The sequence below is a fragment of the Mycteria americana genome (genome assembly GCF_035582795.1).
Source record: "Mycteria americana isolate JAX WOST 10 ecotype Jacksonville Zoo and Gardens chromosome Z unlocalized genomic scaffold, USCA_MyAme_1.0 Scaffold_18, whole genome shotgun sequence".
NCBI classification, from domain to species: Eukaryota; Metazoa; Chordata; class Aves; order Ciconiiformes; family Ciconiidae; genus Mycteria; species Mycteria americana.
In genome coordinates this window covers 3,675,129-3,694,959 of record NW_027445436.1, presented here as the reverse complement: position 1 = coordinate 3,694,959, position 19,831 = coordinate 3,675,129, and the positions used below count along the sequence as shown (strand labels likewise).

Sequence of the window (19,831 nt, the reverse complement as noted above, 5' to 3'; positions counted from 1 at the left end):
TGGCCTTGCTGACATCAGGGAGTTTTGCCATTGCCCTGACTGCTGGACCAAACTTCAGAGCTATCAGAAGAAACTCAGACTCCTCTTCATCCCAAAAATAAATCAACAAACTTCCTCTCACTCTAGTCAAATATGAAATTAAAAATCACTAACTCCATTCTGTTTTCTTAATTAGTATTTTAAGTCTGTTAATTTCCATGATCTATAATGGAACATTTCCATAAAGAACTTTTTCAGAAAGTGCTTATTTATTATTCTGATTTATTAGTACTTTAAGAGAATGGGGAATTATCTTGAGAAGGATTTCTGCCAAATCTATGTTCTATTTATAAATTATTTTTATTTTTTAAATGAAAGACTTTGGTAAGCCCAGCCAAGGGGGTATGATGCAATACAATCTCCATGCTCCAACGGCTCTTCTCAGACAAGAACACTAAAATCCTGTCCAGTCATCATATGCAGAAGTCCCCGTCTATGCAAATTTAAAGGGGCTAGTACTATCTGGATTGTTCTCCACATATTCTGTTTTATATTTAAGAATTTCTAGCAAAATGCCTTGTAGTCAGCCAGGGTATTCCAGTTCAGTTAACTAAGCCATTAAAACCAAAGCCATATTGGTTGTAAGCCTTATTTCATACTTACAATTCTGTTATGCCCCACAGTGGGAGCTGAAATAGCAGATTATCTCCTCTAATGCTGCTACTTACTATTGCCTGTCCTTATATAGATTTTGCCAAGTTAAGCTCAGAGTTTACAGATCCAGTAGCCTTTGACCATACTTCTTTCCATGCCTGTACAGGCATAAGCACAGCCCTTGGCAAAGACGACATTGTCCAATTCTGTCACTTCAAGGCTCTTAAAACTTGAAGATGCACAAGTCCAACATAACTAATTTAATCTAAAACACAAAGTTATAATACTGAAAAAAGTTTGTTATAGTAAGCCATTCAGGAAACCCAATACTCTCTCTCTCATTTGAGACAGGAGAAAAAGTTCCTTGATATGACAATTACTGTGTTAGAATTTGTGTGGCTTTTGGTTAATTTATACTAAGAAGTAAGTTAAAGAAAGCTAAGGCTATGTATTGGATACTATTTATAAATATCCACTTTATTTCAATTCTTTTCTAAAAAGAGGTCTTAAGGAAAAAAAATACAATTTAAAATATGTGTAAAGTTTGGCTGTAAAAACCAAACATATAAGTTAAGTTGAGCACAGTGTAAGAAACAAGCCTTTTTTTTTTTTTAATTAACAACATATTTACAAGTTCATAAAAGTCAATTGAACTGGAGTAGATGTTTTGTGTTTGTCACCAATATTTTATTGTAACTGGTAACTTGCATTCTTTAGAAGAAGAAAAAGAAAACAAAGTTCACTATATATAGCCTTCGTACCAGCTACTTGACTATACACAAGGCATAATGATCATAACACAGCCTAGTCTCCATAATAATTTGTGCACAAAAAGACACCAGACATTATGTGAACATTACAGTGAAATGACATCACAAGTCCAGTGATAAGTCAGCATAATACAAAACATATTGATCTATTGCAAATGACATTGTTTTTAAAAAAAAAAACAATAAGCCTTTATTCAGTTGTAACTTAACCAGAGTCTGATGCAGAGATTTCTTGTGTAGGTATAAGTCTTTTAAAGGAAGCAACCTCTGCAGATAAGTTTGTTATGCCCTGCTTCAAATACAGGTTCTCTGACTCAGAGACATTGAAGATACTGTCTTTTATTTCAACAATTTCAGTTTTGCAACCACTCTGAATTCTTACATTGAGTTCCTTTTGATGCCAGAGTTCTGGTTTGAGAGACCAGTCTTGGATATTAGTCACTTGAACTGAGAAAGGAGTGCGAGAAGAATGCACCAAGTTTTGTGCAGTGTGTTTTTCAAGCTCAACATGTCTTTTTGATGACATATCAATAGGTGATGATAGTTTCTGTGCAGCATCATAGTCATTATCTACTGCTTCCACTTTAACTTGCATGGCTTTGGCTTTAATTCGAAGCTTGTGAGGCAAAGCTGAAGAATTCACTTCTGGAACTTTAACTGTTGCATGAATATTTTTATGTTCAACTGTGGAATGGATTGGACCCTTAGGAACCTGCTGTTCATCTTCTCCATCAGATGACTTTCCAACTGCACTGTCATCAGTTTCTGAGTTTCGGGGGGAATTACTGGAGGACCTATTGACTTGGAAGAGAGGAGGAGAATGTGAGTACATGTTAAAGGTAGTTCCCATGTAGTGTGGATATATGGATGCTTTCTGTAAACTTCTGTCATCTCTTGGCTCTCTCTCTAATTCCATGGGCTCCTGTTTTATAATCTGGAACTTATTTTCAGGACTTCTGCAGTTGTTTTGCATACAACTTGACTGAGTATGCTCTACTGACATATCAGACATAGAGCTTTGAGGAGAATGTTTAATGACAGAAATACAACTGCTACCAACTATAGATGGTTCATGTTCATCCACAAATGAGTTAATATTTGATTTGGAACTTTGATAATCTTGGAAATACACAGCTGTTGAGCTACTGAGTTTCTGTATCTCTTGGGCATAGGCTGCAGAAGTAATTAAACCAAACTTCAGCTTCAAAGAAAGCAGCTCTGCCTTCAATGTGGCATTCTCCTCTCCCAGTGCAATTAGTTTGTTCTCTAAGACGAGGTCATTCAGTCGTCGTTTTTCACGAGATCTTTTAGCAGCTTCATTATTTTTCCGCCTTTTCTCCCAATACATAGCATCTTTCTTTTCATCTGGAATGAATTCTCGCTTTCTCCGGCAAGCTGAAGATTTGCTTTTTCCACTACTTGCTTCAGTGAGTAGTATCTCTTCATTTGTAGACAATTCTTCAGACACTTCTGCTAAAGTAGACTTAAGTACCATGATTTTGTCCACATTACTACTTCTGTCAACAGGTCCGTGTTCCTTCTTAAGGGTCTGCATTTTTCTCAGCTGCATCAGAAACAATTTGTAATAGATCTACAATGAGCAACAGAGCAAACTATTTCCCCAGTACTTCTCATACCACAACTTAATGCAGTACTTTGAAATCCACTCATATTCTTCCTTTTGTTTCATATTCTCAAACAGAAGTGTCTAGATCCAATTTTCTTGGCAGAGGTGATGAGAATCTTCTAAATAACCTTCAATAAATAGAAAATTTGATTACTGTTTAGGAATTGCTGGTTTGGGGCATTCAAAAGTAACTTTCAATAAAAAGCTTAGACTACCATTTGATTCATTAAACCTGCTGTAATATGAAGGAAGCTTGACACTGAAACAACTGATATTCTAAGCTTTATGATACCTAGGTAGCAGATTTGCTTCCAAAACAAATACAATATGATCCAAGGAAAATTAATAAAAAAATTTATATATTTGAATTTTGATCTGACAATAATGTCACAGAACTTTCCATAATATCACTGACCAACTTAAACCTAGCACTTAACACTACTGAACACCAGATATGCTGATGAGCAGCACTAGAAAGTATCTTGTCCTTCCAAATTAAAACATCTCTTCAGAAAACAGCTGTGGTGCACGATTTGGAAATGCTATATATTTAGGTCCTCCACAGATTAAAAATAACATAAGCTGATTTAGAGAAGCTAGAGTGCTTTCTATTATCTTAAAATAACACTGCTATCCATTAAAGTTATTAAACATTTAACTACTGCTTTTGTATCCTGTAAATTTTTATATATATATAAAATGTGTGTTGCGTGCATGTGTGTATACACACGTGCACACGCTTCAAGTTTTAAAATCCCTTTTTGATCAATCATATCAATTCAAACTAGTAAATGCACACATAATTCTGGCAAATACAGAAGCAGCATGTTTTCTCTTAAATAAGACTGTTTCAGGACAAGAACTATGTCTTTGTATCTATCTGTATGGTCTCCAGCTCAAAGTTATGCCACTTTGGTGTCTGTCCAACACTACAGTTTAGGGAAAATATTAGTAATGATAGTAACTGACAATAATAAAGAGCAGAAAGGTTTTCTTCTAAACGCATGCAGACCATGGGAATAGCTCATCAGTATGATCTTCTATTTAATCAATGAAAATTCAATTGCAAGTTCAAACAGTTTCATGCAGCCAGATACTGGTGTTGACCTACACTTAAAATCCAACAAGCTGCAGAGTTCATGTCCCTTGCTTCACAGGCCTTCTATAGTTTGGGGCATTCAAGGGCGTAATCTGCTTGTTTTAGCACTGGTAACTCCTGTTTTGGCCAGTCTCCCTCCTGTACACATTGTTCCTGGAACAAGTAGAATGAACATAGAATTGGTAGCTTGTAAGTCTACAGCAAATATAAGTGTGTATCAAAACAGTGGTGGTTTTGCATGCAGCATTCAACTCTGCTTTCAGCCAGAGTACATCAGTAAAGTAGTCAAGACAAAAGTGTAAGTCACAATTTTTATGTCAGTCTTACTGGTTTGATATTTATTTAATTAGTTCTAATGCCATTGCTTTAGTCAGGTAACAAAACAACAATAAAGCTCTAGCTCTTTCCACATATTCCCTGACCACTTTTATCATGGTAACTGAAATTGCAACTTTACAAACAGGACTCAAAAGCCCTAGTTTGTTAATAGTTCTCCACGTGGATCAGCCCAATACTGAGTCTGTAAACAAATCAAATTCCATCTGATTATAATGGCAAAATGTCTTCAATAAAAATGGCCATTTCGCTTCACTTGCATTTTATAATTCCACTGGAAAACATCAGTATTTACATGTAAATTAATGAAATGTAATGATTCCTCTGATTATATTTCAAATTCCAATATTTTCCCTTATGATTAATTTTCCAATTGTTTTATCACTCCCTCATAAAGTATTTGCACTGGTTTTGGCTGGGATAGAGTTAATTTTCTTCATAGTAGCTAGTATAGGGCTATGCTTTGGATTTGTGCTGAAAACAGTGTTGATAACACACTGATATTTTTGTTATTGCTGAACAGTGCTTACACAGAGTCAAGGCCTCAAGGCCTTTTCTGCTTCCCATGCTCTGCCAGCGCACAAGAATTTGGGAGGGGATACAGCCAGGACAGCTGACCCCAACTGACCAAAGGGATATTCCATACCATATGGCATCATGCTCAGCATATAAAGCTGGGGGAAGAAGAAGGAAGAGTGGGACGTTCAGAGTGATGGCGTTTGTCTTCCCAAGTAACCATTACGCATGATGGAGCCCTGCTTTCCTGGAGATGGCTGAACACCTACCTGCCCATGGGAAGGAGTGAATGAATTCCTTGCTTTGCTTTGCTTGTGTGCACGGCTTTTGCTTTCCCTATTAAACTGTCTTTATCTCAACCCACGAGTTTTCTCACTTTTACCCTTCTGATTCTCTCCCCCTTCCCAGTGAGGGGGGAGTGAGCGAACGGCTGTGTGGTGCTTAGTTGCCGGCTGGGGTTAAACCATGACAGTATTATAAAACCAACATTTAATAGTACCTTACATTAGTCATTATTAAAGATATTTTTGTTGTTGTTGCTTGATGTTAATGACATTGAGTGCCAATGTAACAGTGTAATAACACTCGACCCTATCAGTTACAGATCCAGTCTTGCTCCCACAGCAATTTTGCCATTGGCTTCAATAGAAGCAGGATACAATCCCAGATCCAAATATTAATGAGTCTTCCATAGAATTCATACTATTTAAGCAATAAATTACATATGCAGAAATCAGGAAAATTTAATTTATCCATGTCAGAATAGTACATTAAGAATCTGACCCTGGGGACTTGCATATTCAGATTGTAATACTTGAAATGTGTCAAAGGGTTGTGACCCAGTCCTTCAATCTTGCCTCTGTTCTTTGTAATTTAATTAAATAAGTCAGTTCTGCTTTACAATACACACATAGGTCTCTACACATACATATGCTTCTCCAGAGTAACTGCATATTATTATTTGTATTTATCAAAATAATTCACATTATCTCCAAGCTTAATTTTTCAAAACGTATTCTGTAATGAGATATCTAATTATTTAATTCTGTTGCTCTAACGTTTTGATAGCAATTCTAAAAAACTAAATTAAATCCCATTTCAAGCAGTCAGATGCTTTCAAACAAACTTCACTTTTGTAAAGCTGTCTTCAAAATTTACCTGTCCTTAAAAAAAAAAAAGGAAAAAAAATGCAAAATAACTTCCCACTTTAAAGAACCATGCATTTATCACTGTCTTTTTAATAAACAAACAGCTCAAACCACTATGTAGCAAAGTGTTGAAAAACAATAAAAGCTCACATTCATATGACTGCACATATTTCTAGTTGTTGTTTTCCATGTTCCACATAGGTATCATTAATTATGTTATTGCTAGCATTCTGTCAAAGGTTATGTATTTTAAAAATTTGTTCACATACCAGGGATAGTATAGAACCTGCTCATAGATAACCAAACATGACCAGTTTGTACTCTGTACTTTGAAATATTGAAGAATATATTTTGTACTTTCTATCTACAAAGCATTTTAAAAACATTTGCTAACTACCTCAAGACTTTTATGAGGTACAGAAATAATATTATGCACATACAGGGGAGGAAACTGAGTTTAATTTTAGTTGATGGATACACAACTTCATGGACAAAAAGTATGCCATGAAATTCTGCACCTTTCAGGTCTATAATAATTAAGAAATCCTCTTTAACTGAGGATGTGGCCTCCAAAGCCCAAACCAACCTCTACTGAAATCATCCAACATACTCTTTCTTGCCTTATATCTAGCACCTTCAGTGAAATTCTGTTCCTGCTGAAGAAAAATTTTGATGCCGACTCCACAGGAATAGTGATATTATCCCTAGATTTGTGGGCAAGAGGATCTAGGCAATGGGGAGCAAATGAAGTTCAAACTTTCTGGAAACATTGGGTAACTGGATGTTACGCTATTATAGGTTATCCAAGGTCAAAGAAGGAAACAAAATGTACAGTACCAATGTTACCACCAATTACTGCTGAATCTATTACAGCAACATGGAGAAATACAGAACTATTGCTCCTGCATTAGGGTTCCCTTTTCTTACAACTTAATAGGCATTTTAAGTGTTTATGGTTCCAGGATCAACATGTAATTAGGTCAGTGGAACACTGCTGATGATGCTTCATACAAGATGAAGCATTTTTGCTAAAATGTTGATTTTCTTTGTCTTATTGAAAGAAAATCATGGTATGTGTCTATACAATATAATTTATGCAAACATCAAGAATCATTCATTTATTGACACTTTTCAATCAAATATAAAAAAAATGAATAAGCTCATCATGGCACTTGGAATACTATTGCACTTTCATATTACCCAACTCCAAGCTGTATCCAGAAAGTTGATGTCATATGTAATTTATATAAAAGACTTTCATTGTTAGGAAAATTAGTTAAGTTACTGTTTATCCTAATAACTACAAATTAACTCATGAAAGTATAGTTTTCTTCCCAAAGGTAAAATACACAAATTATGAAAGTAAAATTATTATTTGGAGAGATCTAAACACATGTTAAAAATAGCTGTTGCTCAGAAAGGTCAATCAAGGTTAACAGGTGCAAATTCAACCTATATTTTCTTCAACTTGCTTAGAAAGTCAGTATAATTCTATAAGACCTGTTCAATTTGTCCAAAACCAGGAAAAACTTTAAATATTTATATAAAGTAATATATAAATTACTTTTGCTTCTCTGAGTTTTAATTATACATATATATCATGCCATTTTATTTAAATATCACATCACTCGACAGTAGGAAAAACTAGATTGCACAAAGCAATAACTTAATAGTAACAATGTTCTGCAAATAAAATCTCAGCATCCCTAATTTCAAATACTGAAATTCATGATTTTTTTTAATTGTTTTCCCCTAATTAAGGGCCACAAAACAAAAAACCAAAATCAAATGTTAATTATTCTGACAAATAGCTTTCTATTATTGAACTCTTTCATGTGGGTACAAATGATGTCGCAACAAAAAGTCTGAGGTTGATCAAAAGAGACTTCAGAGCCCTGGGAAGAATGCTAAAAAATTCGGGAGCACAGGCAGTGTTTACCTCAATCCTCCCACTAATGGGGGTAGACTTTTGAAGAAATAGGTGAGCCGAGGATATCAATACTTGGCTCCAGGACTGGTGCCTGCGCCAAAACTTTGGGTTTTTAAACCACAGAAGAGCCTTCAAGGCACAAGGTATGCTGGGGCCTGATGGGATCCACGTGTCCCGATGGGGAAAACACATCTTTGGGCGTAAGCTGGTGGGACTGATCAAGAGAGTTTTAAACTAGAATCGATGGGGGAAGGGATACCAACAGGAGAGCTGAAGGTAAGCCAAGGGTTGGCATGGCATCCCCTGAGGGTGGCAATGCTAGTGGGAACATTTACGCTGCTCCAGGGAGCACTGAGGGCTCACGAGCGTATCTGAAATGCTTGTAACACCAACGCACGCAGTATGACAAACAAACAGGATGAACTGGAAGCATTGGTCAGCTCCCAGAGCTATGATATCAATGGGATTAGTGAGACTTGGTGGAATGAGTCCCACAACTGGAGTGCTGGGATGGAGGGCTATAGGCTGTTCAGGAAGGATAGGCAGGGCAGGCAAGGTGGAGGAGTTGAATTCTGTATGTAAGGGAGAGGTTTGATTGTACAGGCCTTACAGTTAGGGATGATGTGGTTGAGAGCCTCTGGGTGAGGATTAGGGGGATGGAAAACAAAGGAGATGTTGTAGTGGGAGCCTACTACCGATCGCCCAGACAGGATGTAAGCAGTGATGAGTTATTCTATAGGCAATTAGAAGAAATTGCTGGATCAGTAGCCCTTGTCCTTATGGGAGTATCAACTTCCCAGACATCAACTGGGAGTATCATACTGCTGAGAAGAGCAGGTCTTGGAAATTCTTGAAGTTTCCAGCACATAATGTCTTGTCACGGGTACTCAGTGAGCCAACTATGAAAGATGCCCTCCTAGACTTGTTGTTTGTGAATAGAGGAGGACTCGTGGGAGATGTGATGATAGGTGGCTGTCTTGGCCACAGTGATCATTAAATGGTTGAGTTTAAAATTTTCAGTGTAATGAGAAAAAAGGACAGCAGAGTTGCTACTCTGGACTTCAGGAGGGCAAACTTTAAACTATTTAGCAGAGTACTCTGGGAATCTGCTTTTAAGGGCTTAGGAGTCCACGAGTGCTGGTCAATTTTTAAGAACCACCTTTTAGAAGCACAGGAGCAGGCAATCCCATTGTGTCATAAATCAAGCAAGCGGGGCAGAAGACCAGCTTGGCTGAACAGGGAATTCCTTTTGGAACTCAGGACGAAAAAGAAATTGTATGATCTCTGGAAGCAAGGTCAGGCTTCGCAGGAAGATTACAGAGCTGTGGTTCGTATATGCAGGGAGAAGACATGAAAGGCCAAAGCTCAACTAGAGTGGAAACTGGCCAGCATTGTGTCAGACAACAAAAAAGGCTTTTTAAAGTATGTTAATAGCAAGAGGAGGTCTAAGGAAAATATTGGACCAATACTTGTTGAAGATGGTCATCTGACTAATAGGGATGAAGAAAAAGCAGAGGCATTCAATGCTTTTTTTTGCCTCAGTCTTTAATAATACTGATAGACCTTGGGCTGCCCGATCCCCTGAGTTGGAGGACTACGAGTGTGGGTACAGTGACTTTCCATTTGTGGACAATGAAATTGTAAGGGACCAGCTGTATCAGCTGAATGTTCATAAGTCCATGGGGCCTGATGGGATTCATCCCAGGGTACTGAAGGAGCTAGCGGATGTTATGGCAGGACCCCTCTCGATCATCTACCACAGGTATGGAATATGTCTATCACCAGTTAAAGCTGTAATGAAAGAGATTTGAAAAGATCTGGATTTTCAATCATCTACCAAAGGTCTTGGGAGTCTGGGCAGGTCCCCGCTGACTGGAAGCTAGCCAATGTTATTCCAATTTACAAAAAGGGCATGAGGGAAGACCCAGGAAACTACAGAGCTGTTAGTCTCACCTCTACCTCAGGAAAAAATTATGGAGAAGATCATACTGGGTGCTACTGAAAGGCATTTAAAGGACAATGCAATCATCAGGCACAGTCAACATGGGTTCACAAAGGGAAAGTCCTGTTTCACTAATTTGATATCCTTCTATGACAAGGTCACCTGCCTACTAGATGAAGGGATGTGGATGTAGTTGTTCTGGATTTTAGGAAGGCTTTTGATACTGTCCCTCACAACATCCTTCTGGGCAAGTTGTCCAACTGTGGGATGAGCAGGTTCATGGTGTGCTGGGTGAAGAACTGGCTGAAGGGCAGGGCTCAAAGGGTTGCAGTGAATGGGGCTACACCTGGCTGGTGACTAGTCACCAGCGGTGTTCCTCAGGGCTCAATTCTAGGGCCAGTCCTGTTCAATATTTTTATCAACGATCTGGATGCAGGGGTTGAATGCACCATCAGCAAGTTTGCTGATGATACCAATCTGGGAGGTGCTGTTGACTCTCTTGAGGGGCAAGAGGCCTTGCAGAAGGATCTAGATAGATTGGAGCATTGGGCAATCATCAATGGCATGAAATTTAACAAGTCCAAATGCTGGATTCTGCACCTGGGATGGAGTAACGCTGGACACAAGTATAGATTGGGAGAGGAGTGGCTGGAGAGCAGCCCTGCAGAAAGGGACCTGGGGGTGCTGGTTGACAGCAGGCTCAATATGAGTCAGCAGTGTGCCCTGGCAGCCAAGAGGGCAAACAGCATCCTGGGGTGCATCAAACACAGCATAACCAGCCGGTCAAAAGAGGTGATTATCCCACTGTATTTAGCGTTGGTGCAGCCTCACCTGGAGTACTGTGTGCAGTTCTGGGCCCCACAATTTAAGAAGGATGTTAAGGTCCTTGAATGCGTCCAGAGGAGGGCAACAAAGCTGGTGAAAGGGCTGGAAGGCATGTCCTATGAGGAGCAGCTGAGGACTCTTGGCTTGTTTATTTTGGAGAAAAGGAGGCTGAGGGTTGACCTCATTGCTCTCTACAGCTCCCTGAGGAGGGGAAGTGGAGAGGGAGGTGCTGATCTCTTCTCTCTGGTATCCAGTGACAGGTCACGTGGGAATGGCTCAAAGCTGCATCAGGGGAGGTTCAGAGTTGACATTAGGAAGCATTTATTTACCGAGAGGGTGGTCAAACACTGGAACAGGCTTCCTAGAGAGGTGGTCAATGCCCCATGCCTGTCAGTGTTTAAGAGGCATTGGGACAATGCCCTTAATAACATGCTTTAACTGTAGTCTTACAAATGTTAAGCATGGACCAGATCTTCAGGTGATCTAAATTCATATAACTCTATTAAAAGGCAGTAAAATTATGTTAGTAAATCCCAGCTGATGCTCTAACCCTGCATCTTATTATATAAAAACTGAAGTACAAATATATAAAATAAACATTGCCTGTAAAAAGTCTTGATCTCTACCACTCACTGCAAATGAAATGGAGAAATAGCAATCTTTAGAGCTCTAATCCTGCAAGATAGTCCAGAAGGGAAAACTACTGCACGCACAAAGCCTCATTTTCTTGATTGAGAGTCCAAGTGTTCGGCTCTAATCATAAAAGGAGGTCTTGCAGGACTGGCACCTATATTGCTAACTGCTGTGAAGCCATCTCTATGGCAAAAACTGGTTTATTATTTAAATACTTTGGGGACAGAACTGAAAGCTACACCAAGATGTAGCAACTAACAAAAAAAGGAAAAATATTTTAAATAAGGCTTTCTTTCTAACAGAAAATAAATAGATTTATATAATATCTGTGACCAGATTCAGTCTCAGAGTATGCTAACTTGGACATGGATCAATTCAACATGTGAATTTGAAAAAGAAAAAAAAAAAGCAGGATATTTAACAAGGTCCCAATACTAATCCATTTTAGGTATACCTTTAAGACCAAAAAGTTTTCAGAAACATTGCTTCTATTACATTTTGAATCACATCCAAGTATGCCCTTGTTTACACAATCTTATTTTTGACAGTCATCACCATCAGTATTAGACAGTTACAAATATCTTGTTTGAAATTCCTCCCCCCCCAAACACTGTAAAATACTAACACTGAAATCAACTGTCATTTTGTCATAAAATAGGCCACAGGAACTTGCATTTTTTTTTCCTATTACACATCCTAAGCACATTTATATCTCATAACTGACTGTAATAATCATGACAAGGTCACCTAGAAGAGTCAATTAAGTTGAGGAGTCAGATACATTGCTTAACAGGGTGTAATAAGACTCAATTGTACACATTATTGCATCATAGCAATGTTATAACAGCAGCAAGATTGCTGTCTGGAAAAGGAAACTATTGAATAAACATAGTTTGCACAACTATTTGTTAAAATAAGTCAAGTTAGAATGAGCTAAAGGTTTATTTTATTGATGAGCTGTATTTCAAGATAAAGGATTGAAAAAAGCAACAGAGTACTGATATCTTTTCTAGACTGTGCATTCCTTTTATTGCAATAGATAGAATGCACATATGTTCTACAAGTTTCAGCCAAAGCATGGAAAATACTTTTCCTTCTTAGGATAAGATAAGCTGTGAAGAGGTCATTTAAGTTCCTATTGCTCGTGGGAAGACTCTAAGCTTTTTGACACCTTTCAAATCAGGTCCTTTAAAATAAATAAATAAATTCCAAATGAAACTTGAAGCCTTGAAGTCAAATTCAGGAAGCTGGATATTCTGAAAGCTAGTTAACAGTCCTTTAGAGAATAAGATGAATTAAAAATAGAAAATAAATAAGAATGGAAAATAAAGGCAAATAATTTTACAAACTGTTAATACTTCAACAGTCAAATAAAGACATCTGCAATGTGAGAACTCATAATGATATATTTGATAGTGCCAATGATATTAAGGATCTTCAATCAGTAATCCTTGATTTGGTTGGTTTAAATCAGGTCTTTGGACCAAAACCTGAAGCCTTATTCATTCACATTTCTTATCTAAGTCAACATTTTAATTGAATAAGGATGGTAAAACTAATGCCCATAGCAATATTTTAAACTAGGCTCTGGACTGAATTAATTACTGAGGAGAACAAAGATAACTCAAAGTAGGTTACATACATACTAGTGAACACAATGAAACTGAGTGCAAGCATTCAAATTATAAGGACAAGGAAAAAAAAATATTTATTTTTTTTTAAACACAGTAACTCCAAACAGCTTTACTATGGCAAAACTGTACTTGACCCCAACAATCAAGTAGCAGAAAAGTTTGTGCATGTTATAAAAAAAAAACACCTTTTAAAAAAAAAAATTTTACTGTTACTACCTACAACACTTATACTGAACATACCACCATGGTTGTGATACTAAATTTTCACTTTGGAGGGTTTAGTCAAAAACACGGTAATTTTGGTTTTGTCTACTTAGAAGACCATTTTAGGCACACACACACACACAAATTGCCTCATATTTAAAGACAAGTTATCATCAGCAACTTTCAAGATAGCCTTCTGTCAAGGACAGAGCACAAGATGACACCAGAACATGGGACTTCCAGCCACAGCTTCTGCCATTGAAATGTCGAAATGACTTGCCAACAACAGAACTGGAAAATGGCCAATTTTCATTGTTTGTGAGTTAAGGAGAAATCCTAAATATTCAAATCGGGGGGGGGGAAGATTTCTACTGCCTATCTGTGAGCTGTACCCTTCCTACAGTGGCACCCAACCTGTGGCAGCAGGGCACGGCCGAAATCCCGGGGGGAGGGGGGGAAGAGAGGGTTGCCCCTGGGCCGCCGGGCGGGTAGTGGGAGGGGACACCTGCCCACGGGGAGACCCTCGGGCAGGGAGCTCGGGGCTCTCTTTGTCCGATTCGCCCTGACTGAAAGCGTCGGTCAGACATGACATCCGCCCCGCGGTCCCGCCGCTCTGCGGCGCACCGACGCCCCCACAAGGGGGAGACGGGCGGGCGGGGCGCGGCGGCGAGGCGTCCCGCTACGTGACCGGCGGTGCATAGCGCCCGGCCCGCTCTGTTCAAAGTTGCCCCGCGTTATCACCCCTCCTGACCTCGCAAGCCTCTGCCGCCGTGCCTGCCCCAGCCCCAGAACGGCGGGGCGCGGCAGTGCCCTCAGCCCTCGCCCGCTGCCGCGCGGACGTTGGAAAGGTCCCAGCCCGCCGCCATCCCCAGCAGGAGAAGGACACAACAACCTCCACGCCCCGTGTTGTGCAAGTCCTCGGGGCGGTCAGAGCCGCTGGGGCGCGGGATCGGGACCCCCCGCCCCATACCAGCACTGCTGCGATACTCCCTTTGGTAGCATTCCCCGTGACCCACAGCGCACGCATTCCAGCCGTGATCACGCACCAACTAACCAAAGATTAGTGCTACCGAGAACGTCATACTGACCTACTTCTGCTTTTGTTGTGTGCCACACTAAAATGCCCAATTTCGTGGGACTGGGGTACTCCTCTGCCCCCTGAGCCTGGCGTTACTTCTTCACCTGAGCCCACTGCAGCTGTCACACAGGCAGGCCATCTCACTTCTTCAGCACTGCTGACATTTTCTTAAATTCATTCCTCTCTTAAATTACATGTTCTCCTCTTTTAAAAGGGTGACAAGTAAAAGCCAGTACCAAAGAAATTGTTTAGTGTCTAGGTAAAATGCCTTCCTAAAAATACAGCCTTATCAAAAGAGCTCTGAAAGCATGGAGTTAAAAATCCAAGCAAATGGCCTTGAACGTCTATATGCACAGCTCTGGAGAAAAGACCGGGAAGCCACAATTGCTAAAATGTGATAGGGCTAAATATAGATTAACACAAATTTCATTTTAAGGTACACAACACATGGTCAGCGAGCATGAGTTACCTCCCCACTTACCCAGTTGTCTCCTTATTAAATGTACTTTAACAAAATCTGTTAGTTACATTTTTAAGAGTGATTGTCCCAGTTTCTTTGTAGCAAGATTATAAAATCGTATAATTAGCTCCTTCTTCCTAGCCTGCCAGCAAATATTGTGGTTACATAATGCAACATTTCCAGGAACTATTATGTGATCGGTTCCGTAGAGTCTGAAAAACAGCGACAAAAGTGACGAAAAAGGCTTGGGCAAACACAGCCTAGCAAAACACGGGGGCTGTGGGACAGACTGCTACCATTCAGTTTGCCTACAAACAACATCCCTCAACACCATGTGAAAATGGGATCTCTCCGGCGACCTCTGACAATCCATCGGCACATAACTCCGATTTTTCTCGTAAACGCACAAAAGGGTTGTAATTAACGACCTAATCCTTAACTCTGCACCGAAATTACCATGGCCTTTCATACTCACGCACACGTCGTGCCTGTTACCTTCAGGCGCCGAGCCCCGGCATTGACACGCCAGCAAAACGTTATACACACACGCACACAGCAAACAGCTCCGTACCCACACGCGCGCCCCCCGCTCCCCCTCCCCCCCAGGCTCCCGCACATGACGCCACTCTGAGCGCGCATTCCTACCTTCAGTGCAGCGCGGTAAGCGGAGCATCCCCCACACCTGGCCGAGGCGAGGCGGGTAAGGACGGGCAAACAACAATGTCTCACTTGTCCGGACGTAGGGTAACCCAGAGTGAGTGAGAAAGCCTGTGGCAACACGAAAGGATGTATGTTAGTAGGTCAGAACTACGCACGCACGCACGCACGCACGCACTCTCTCTCATGGCCGGCCGGCCGGCCGGCCTGTCAGTCAACTGCAAGTGACAGCAGCAACACCCCAATACACGCCGAGCACTCTCGGGGGATGGCCAATGGAGGCTGCCGGGGGGCGGGGCTGGACACCCCGCCCCTTGCGCCGCTGGGGCTGTGTGTGGTACAGTAGGGGGGCAGCGCGCGGAAGGGGGGTGGGGCTGACATTTACGTAATCGTCCCTGGCGAGCTGGGGCAGCGTGGAAGGGGGTGTTCTTTCCAAAGTTCTGCGGGAGCGGTGGGGCGTGTACGGTGGGCTTCCGCTGGGCCAGGGCCGCGAAAGGCTCCGTGCTCCGCGGGGGCCGCAGCAGGCTGGTACGCGGCTGCGTGCGTGCGTGCGTGCGTGCGTGTGTGCGTGCGTGGAGAGGGCTTCTTGCTTGTTCCGAGGGAGATTTATGCAGAGGTTTGAGTGCTGTCGGTTTTATTGTCAGGGAAAATTAATTGAGCTGTAGCTCTCTCAGCCTTACCGTTTACTTGGTATATAGTGTAATTATATTGTATCTGATCAGTGTAAAAATAAAAACCTCTGATCTGGCAGAAGCATTATCATTTCAAAGTAATTGCACAAGACTGAAAAACTGTCTTTCTAAGGCACATATCTGCCATCTAGCCATGGCATACGGGTAATCCTCCAATTAATTAAACTTAATCTTTGACTCGCAAACAAAAAAAATAAAAGAAAGAGAAAAAAAGAAAAAGCTTGCTGAAGATACGCTGGCTCAGTTGTTGGGTGTATTTCCTGCTGTTACGCCACTTGACATTTTGTGCTATGAGCTACAAAGCTTACACTGTATGCATCAGAGAGTACAGCCAGTGTTTTCTTTTACTGATCTTCAAGGATGAAGGGTTTTACTATATTTCTTCCACTAATTTCATTGCTGCTCTCATCCCAGTGCTGAAATGCTCAAAAGTGAGGAAATATTTTGGAGAACCCATTTACATTGTTTCTAATCCTACTCGCCGTAACAAGGTAATTCCTCGATAGGGACTGAGTGCCTGCCTGCAGTTCAACATCTCCCAAACCCTCAAACCATACTTCTCTTTGCAGAGTATTACAAAAAAGGAAGACTAAATAGAAGAGTCTGGTGTTGGTTTGACCCTTGTTTAACCTCCATTTTAGAAAATTACACATGGCCAGCAAGAAATACAACTCTTTCATAATGTGTTTGAATGTATACACATTTGATTTTGTGACGTTTTCATCATTTTTTTTCTTCACAGGTTTATCACTCCCTTTTTTTCTTCCACAAATAAAATATCTGAAGACAACAGAAAAAATTTTCTTTATTAAATTCTAGTTCCAGAACAGAAATTATTCCTGATTTCATCCTGTTAAACGCTCTTACCAAAATAGCACAGTCCTCACTAAGATAGCCCTGTTATATTACTCTGTCATCTTGTATTTATATGTCAATGCAGATAGCCCTCTGGAGCAAAGTATTTGGGCTGACAGTGTCATGGTTTAACCCCAGCCAGCAACTAAGCACCACCCAGCCGCTTGCTCGCTCCCCCCTCACTGGGAAGGGGGAGAGAATCAGAAGAGTAAAAGTGAGAAAACTCGTGGATTGAGATAAAGACAGTTTAATAGGGAAAGCAAAAGCCGCGCACAAGCAAAGCAAAACAAGGAACTCATTCACCACTTCCCATGGGCAGGCAGGTGTTGAGCCATCTCCAGGAAAGCAGGGCTCCATCATGTGTAACGGTTACTTGGGAAGACAAACGCCATCACTCCGAATGTCCCCCCCCTTCCTTCTTCTTCCCCAGCTTTATATACTGAGCATGACGCCATATAGTATGGAATAGCCCTTTGGTCACTTGGGGTCAGCCGTCCCAGCCGTGTCCCCTCACAACTTCTTGTGTACCCCCAGCCTACTCGAGGTTGCCAGCAGGTCGAGGGAGGTGATCCTTCCCCTCTACTCAGCACTGGCGAGGCCACACCTGGAGTCCTGTGTCCAGTTCTGGGTTCCCCTGTACAAGAGAGACATGGACATACTGGAGAGAGTCCAGCACAGGGCTACAAAGATCACTAACAGACTAGAGCATTTCTACTATAAGGAAAGGCTTAGAGAGCTGTGGCTGTTTAGCCTAGAGAAGAGAAGGCTCAGGGGGGGATCTTAACAACATATACAAATACCTGAAGGGAGAGTGTAAAGATGATGGAGCCAGGCTCTTTTCAGTGGTGTCCACTGACAGAACATGAGGCAATGGCCACAAAATGAAATGCAGGAGGTTGTTTTGTCTGAGCATCAAGAAACACTTCTTTTACTGTGAGGGTGACTGAGTACTGGAATACGTTGCCCAGAGAAGTTGTGGAGTCTCCCTCCTTGGAGATATTCAAAAGCCTCCTGGACGTGGTCCAGTGCAACTGGCTCTAGGTGTCCGTGCTTGAGCAGGGGAGTTGGACCAGAAGACCTCCAGAGGTGTATAACAATCTCAACCATTCTGTGATTCTGTATGATTCTGTGATTCCTTCCTAACAGAAGGCAAATTCAGAAACTACACGAGTCCATTGAATACTTTTCAGTTTATCTGTCCCTGATCTTTTATCATACTTATCTATACCTTCCCTCCACAATAAATCTACGAATTCATTTATATTTATGTCCTCGAGTTATTCATTGTGCAAGTCTAATAACCTTTACCCACATTGATTTTCCCCGCTCCACTCCTAATCTTCTAATATGTAGAATATAGAGCCTTGATAATGGTAATAGACTACAGAGCCCACCATTACTAGAAAGGGGATTCATCAGTGTGCTGGTTTTGGCTGGGATAGAGTTAATTTTCTTCATAGTAGCTAGTATAGGGCTATGCTTTGGATTTGTGCTGAAAACAGTGTTGATAATACAGAGATGTTTTAGTTATTGCTAAGTAGTACTTATACTAAATCAAGGACTTTTCAGCTTCCCATGCTCTGCCAGGTGCACAAGAAGTTGGGAGGGGAAACAGCTGGGACAGCTGACCCCAACTGACCAAAGGGCTATTCCATATCATATGACGTCATGCTCAGCATATAAAGCTGGGGAAGAAGAAGGAAGGGGGGACATTCGGAGTGATGGCGTTTGTCTTCCCAAGTACCCGTTACGCGTGATAGAGCCCTGCTTTCCTGGAGATGGCTCAACACCTGCCTGCCCATGGGAAGGAGTGAATGAATTCCTTGTTTTGCTTTGCTTGTGTGTGCGGCTTTTGCTTTCCTTATTAAACTGTCTTTATCTCAACCCACGAGTTTTCTCACTTTTACTCTTCCAATTCTCTCCCCCATCCCACCAGGGGGGAGTGAGCGAGCGGCTGGGTGGTGCTTAGTTGCTGGCTGGGGTTAAACCACGACACCCAGTCACAGGGAAAAGGCTTTAATTCCTCACCTTTAATATAGCCCACACACAGTACAAAATAATATTCCAAATAACATACAGTTTGGATGGAAATAAGAATAAAATACTTTTTAAGGTCATGATATATGAAACGTATTTTAATGAATTTATACATATGCATATGCATATGTATATACATACACACCCTGGAATTAACTGGAGATATGGTGACTTCTAGTATTATCCTTGGTTTCCTTGCATTGCATTCTTTATATCCATAGGGTATTTAGTACATAACAATGCAGTCAGAGAAAACTATATTCACCAATCATTTTATATATTTAATGTTATCAGTACTCAAAAATGTTTAATACTAACCAAGTCCTTCAGGGCTTCCTGCTCAAGATGAGTAGTAGTGAAAGTTCTATAAAATACGTGTTACTGTGATTTTAATAAAGATCTAAGCCAGAAATAAAATACAGTAAAGAAAGAGGCGGGTCATTTGACTGCAGTTCAAAGTATTAATCAAAATATTTCCATGCATATGGGAACATTTGTGGAAACTGTACTGGAAACTAGCACGTTACCCTACTTAGATTCAAAGAGAATCTAGAGAACAGAAAACTCTTCAGGATTGAAGTAAATATTTGATTTCACCTGAATATTTTGAACACAATAAAGATGAGAAGTATTTTCAAAAAGGTTCTTTTAATTAATGAGCATGTGCCATTAATGTAAATAACACTGCAGTTACTGAAACTCTGAGGTAATGCTGCCAATACTGTGGAAAGTAGAAACACGTATCACCATTCATT

At 40.7% G+C, this 19,831-nt stretch overlaps 1 protein-coding gene across 3 annotated transcripts; it reads right to left on the bottom strand.

Moving 5' to 3' along the window:
- Nucleotides 1-1,576: 1,576 nt before the first annotated feature.
- On the bottom strand, nt 1,577-15,701 carry LOC142402945 (nuclear factor interleukin-3-regulated protein-like). 3 transcript variants are annotated; one of them, XM_075488922.1, is made up of 3 exons: nt 15,481-15,701; nt 4,142-4,282; nt 1,577-3,158 (listed from the first exon to the last, which is right to left on the bottom strand). In XM_075488922.1, exon 3 carries the CDS (start codon nt 2,971-2,973, stop codon nt 1,609-1,611), a length of 1,365 nt encoding a protein of 454 aa, XP_075345037.1. In that variant the 5' UTR covers nt 2,974-3,158; nt 4,142-4,282; nt 15,481-15,701; the 3' UTR covers nt 1,577-1,608. The 3 variants fall into 3 exon arrangements, with proteins under 3 accessions (XP_075345037.1, XP_075345036.1, XP_075345038.1); XM_075488921.1 differs by lacking the exon at nt 4,142-4,282; XM_075488923.1 differs by lacking the exons at nt 4,142-4,282; nt 15,481-15,701 and adding an exon at nt 15,311-15,361.
- Nucleotides 15,702-19,831: the final 4,130 nt, after the last annotated feature.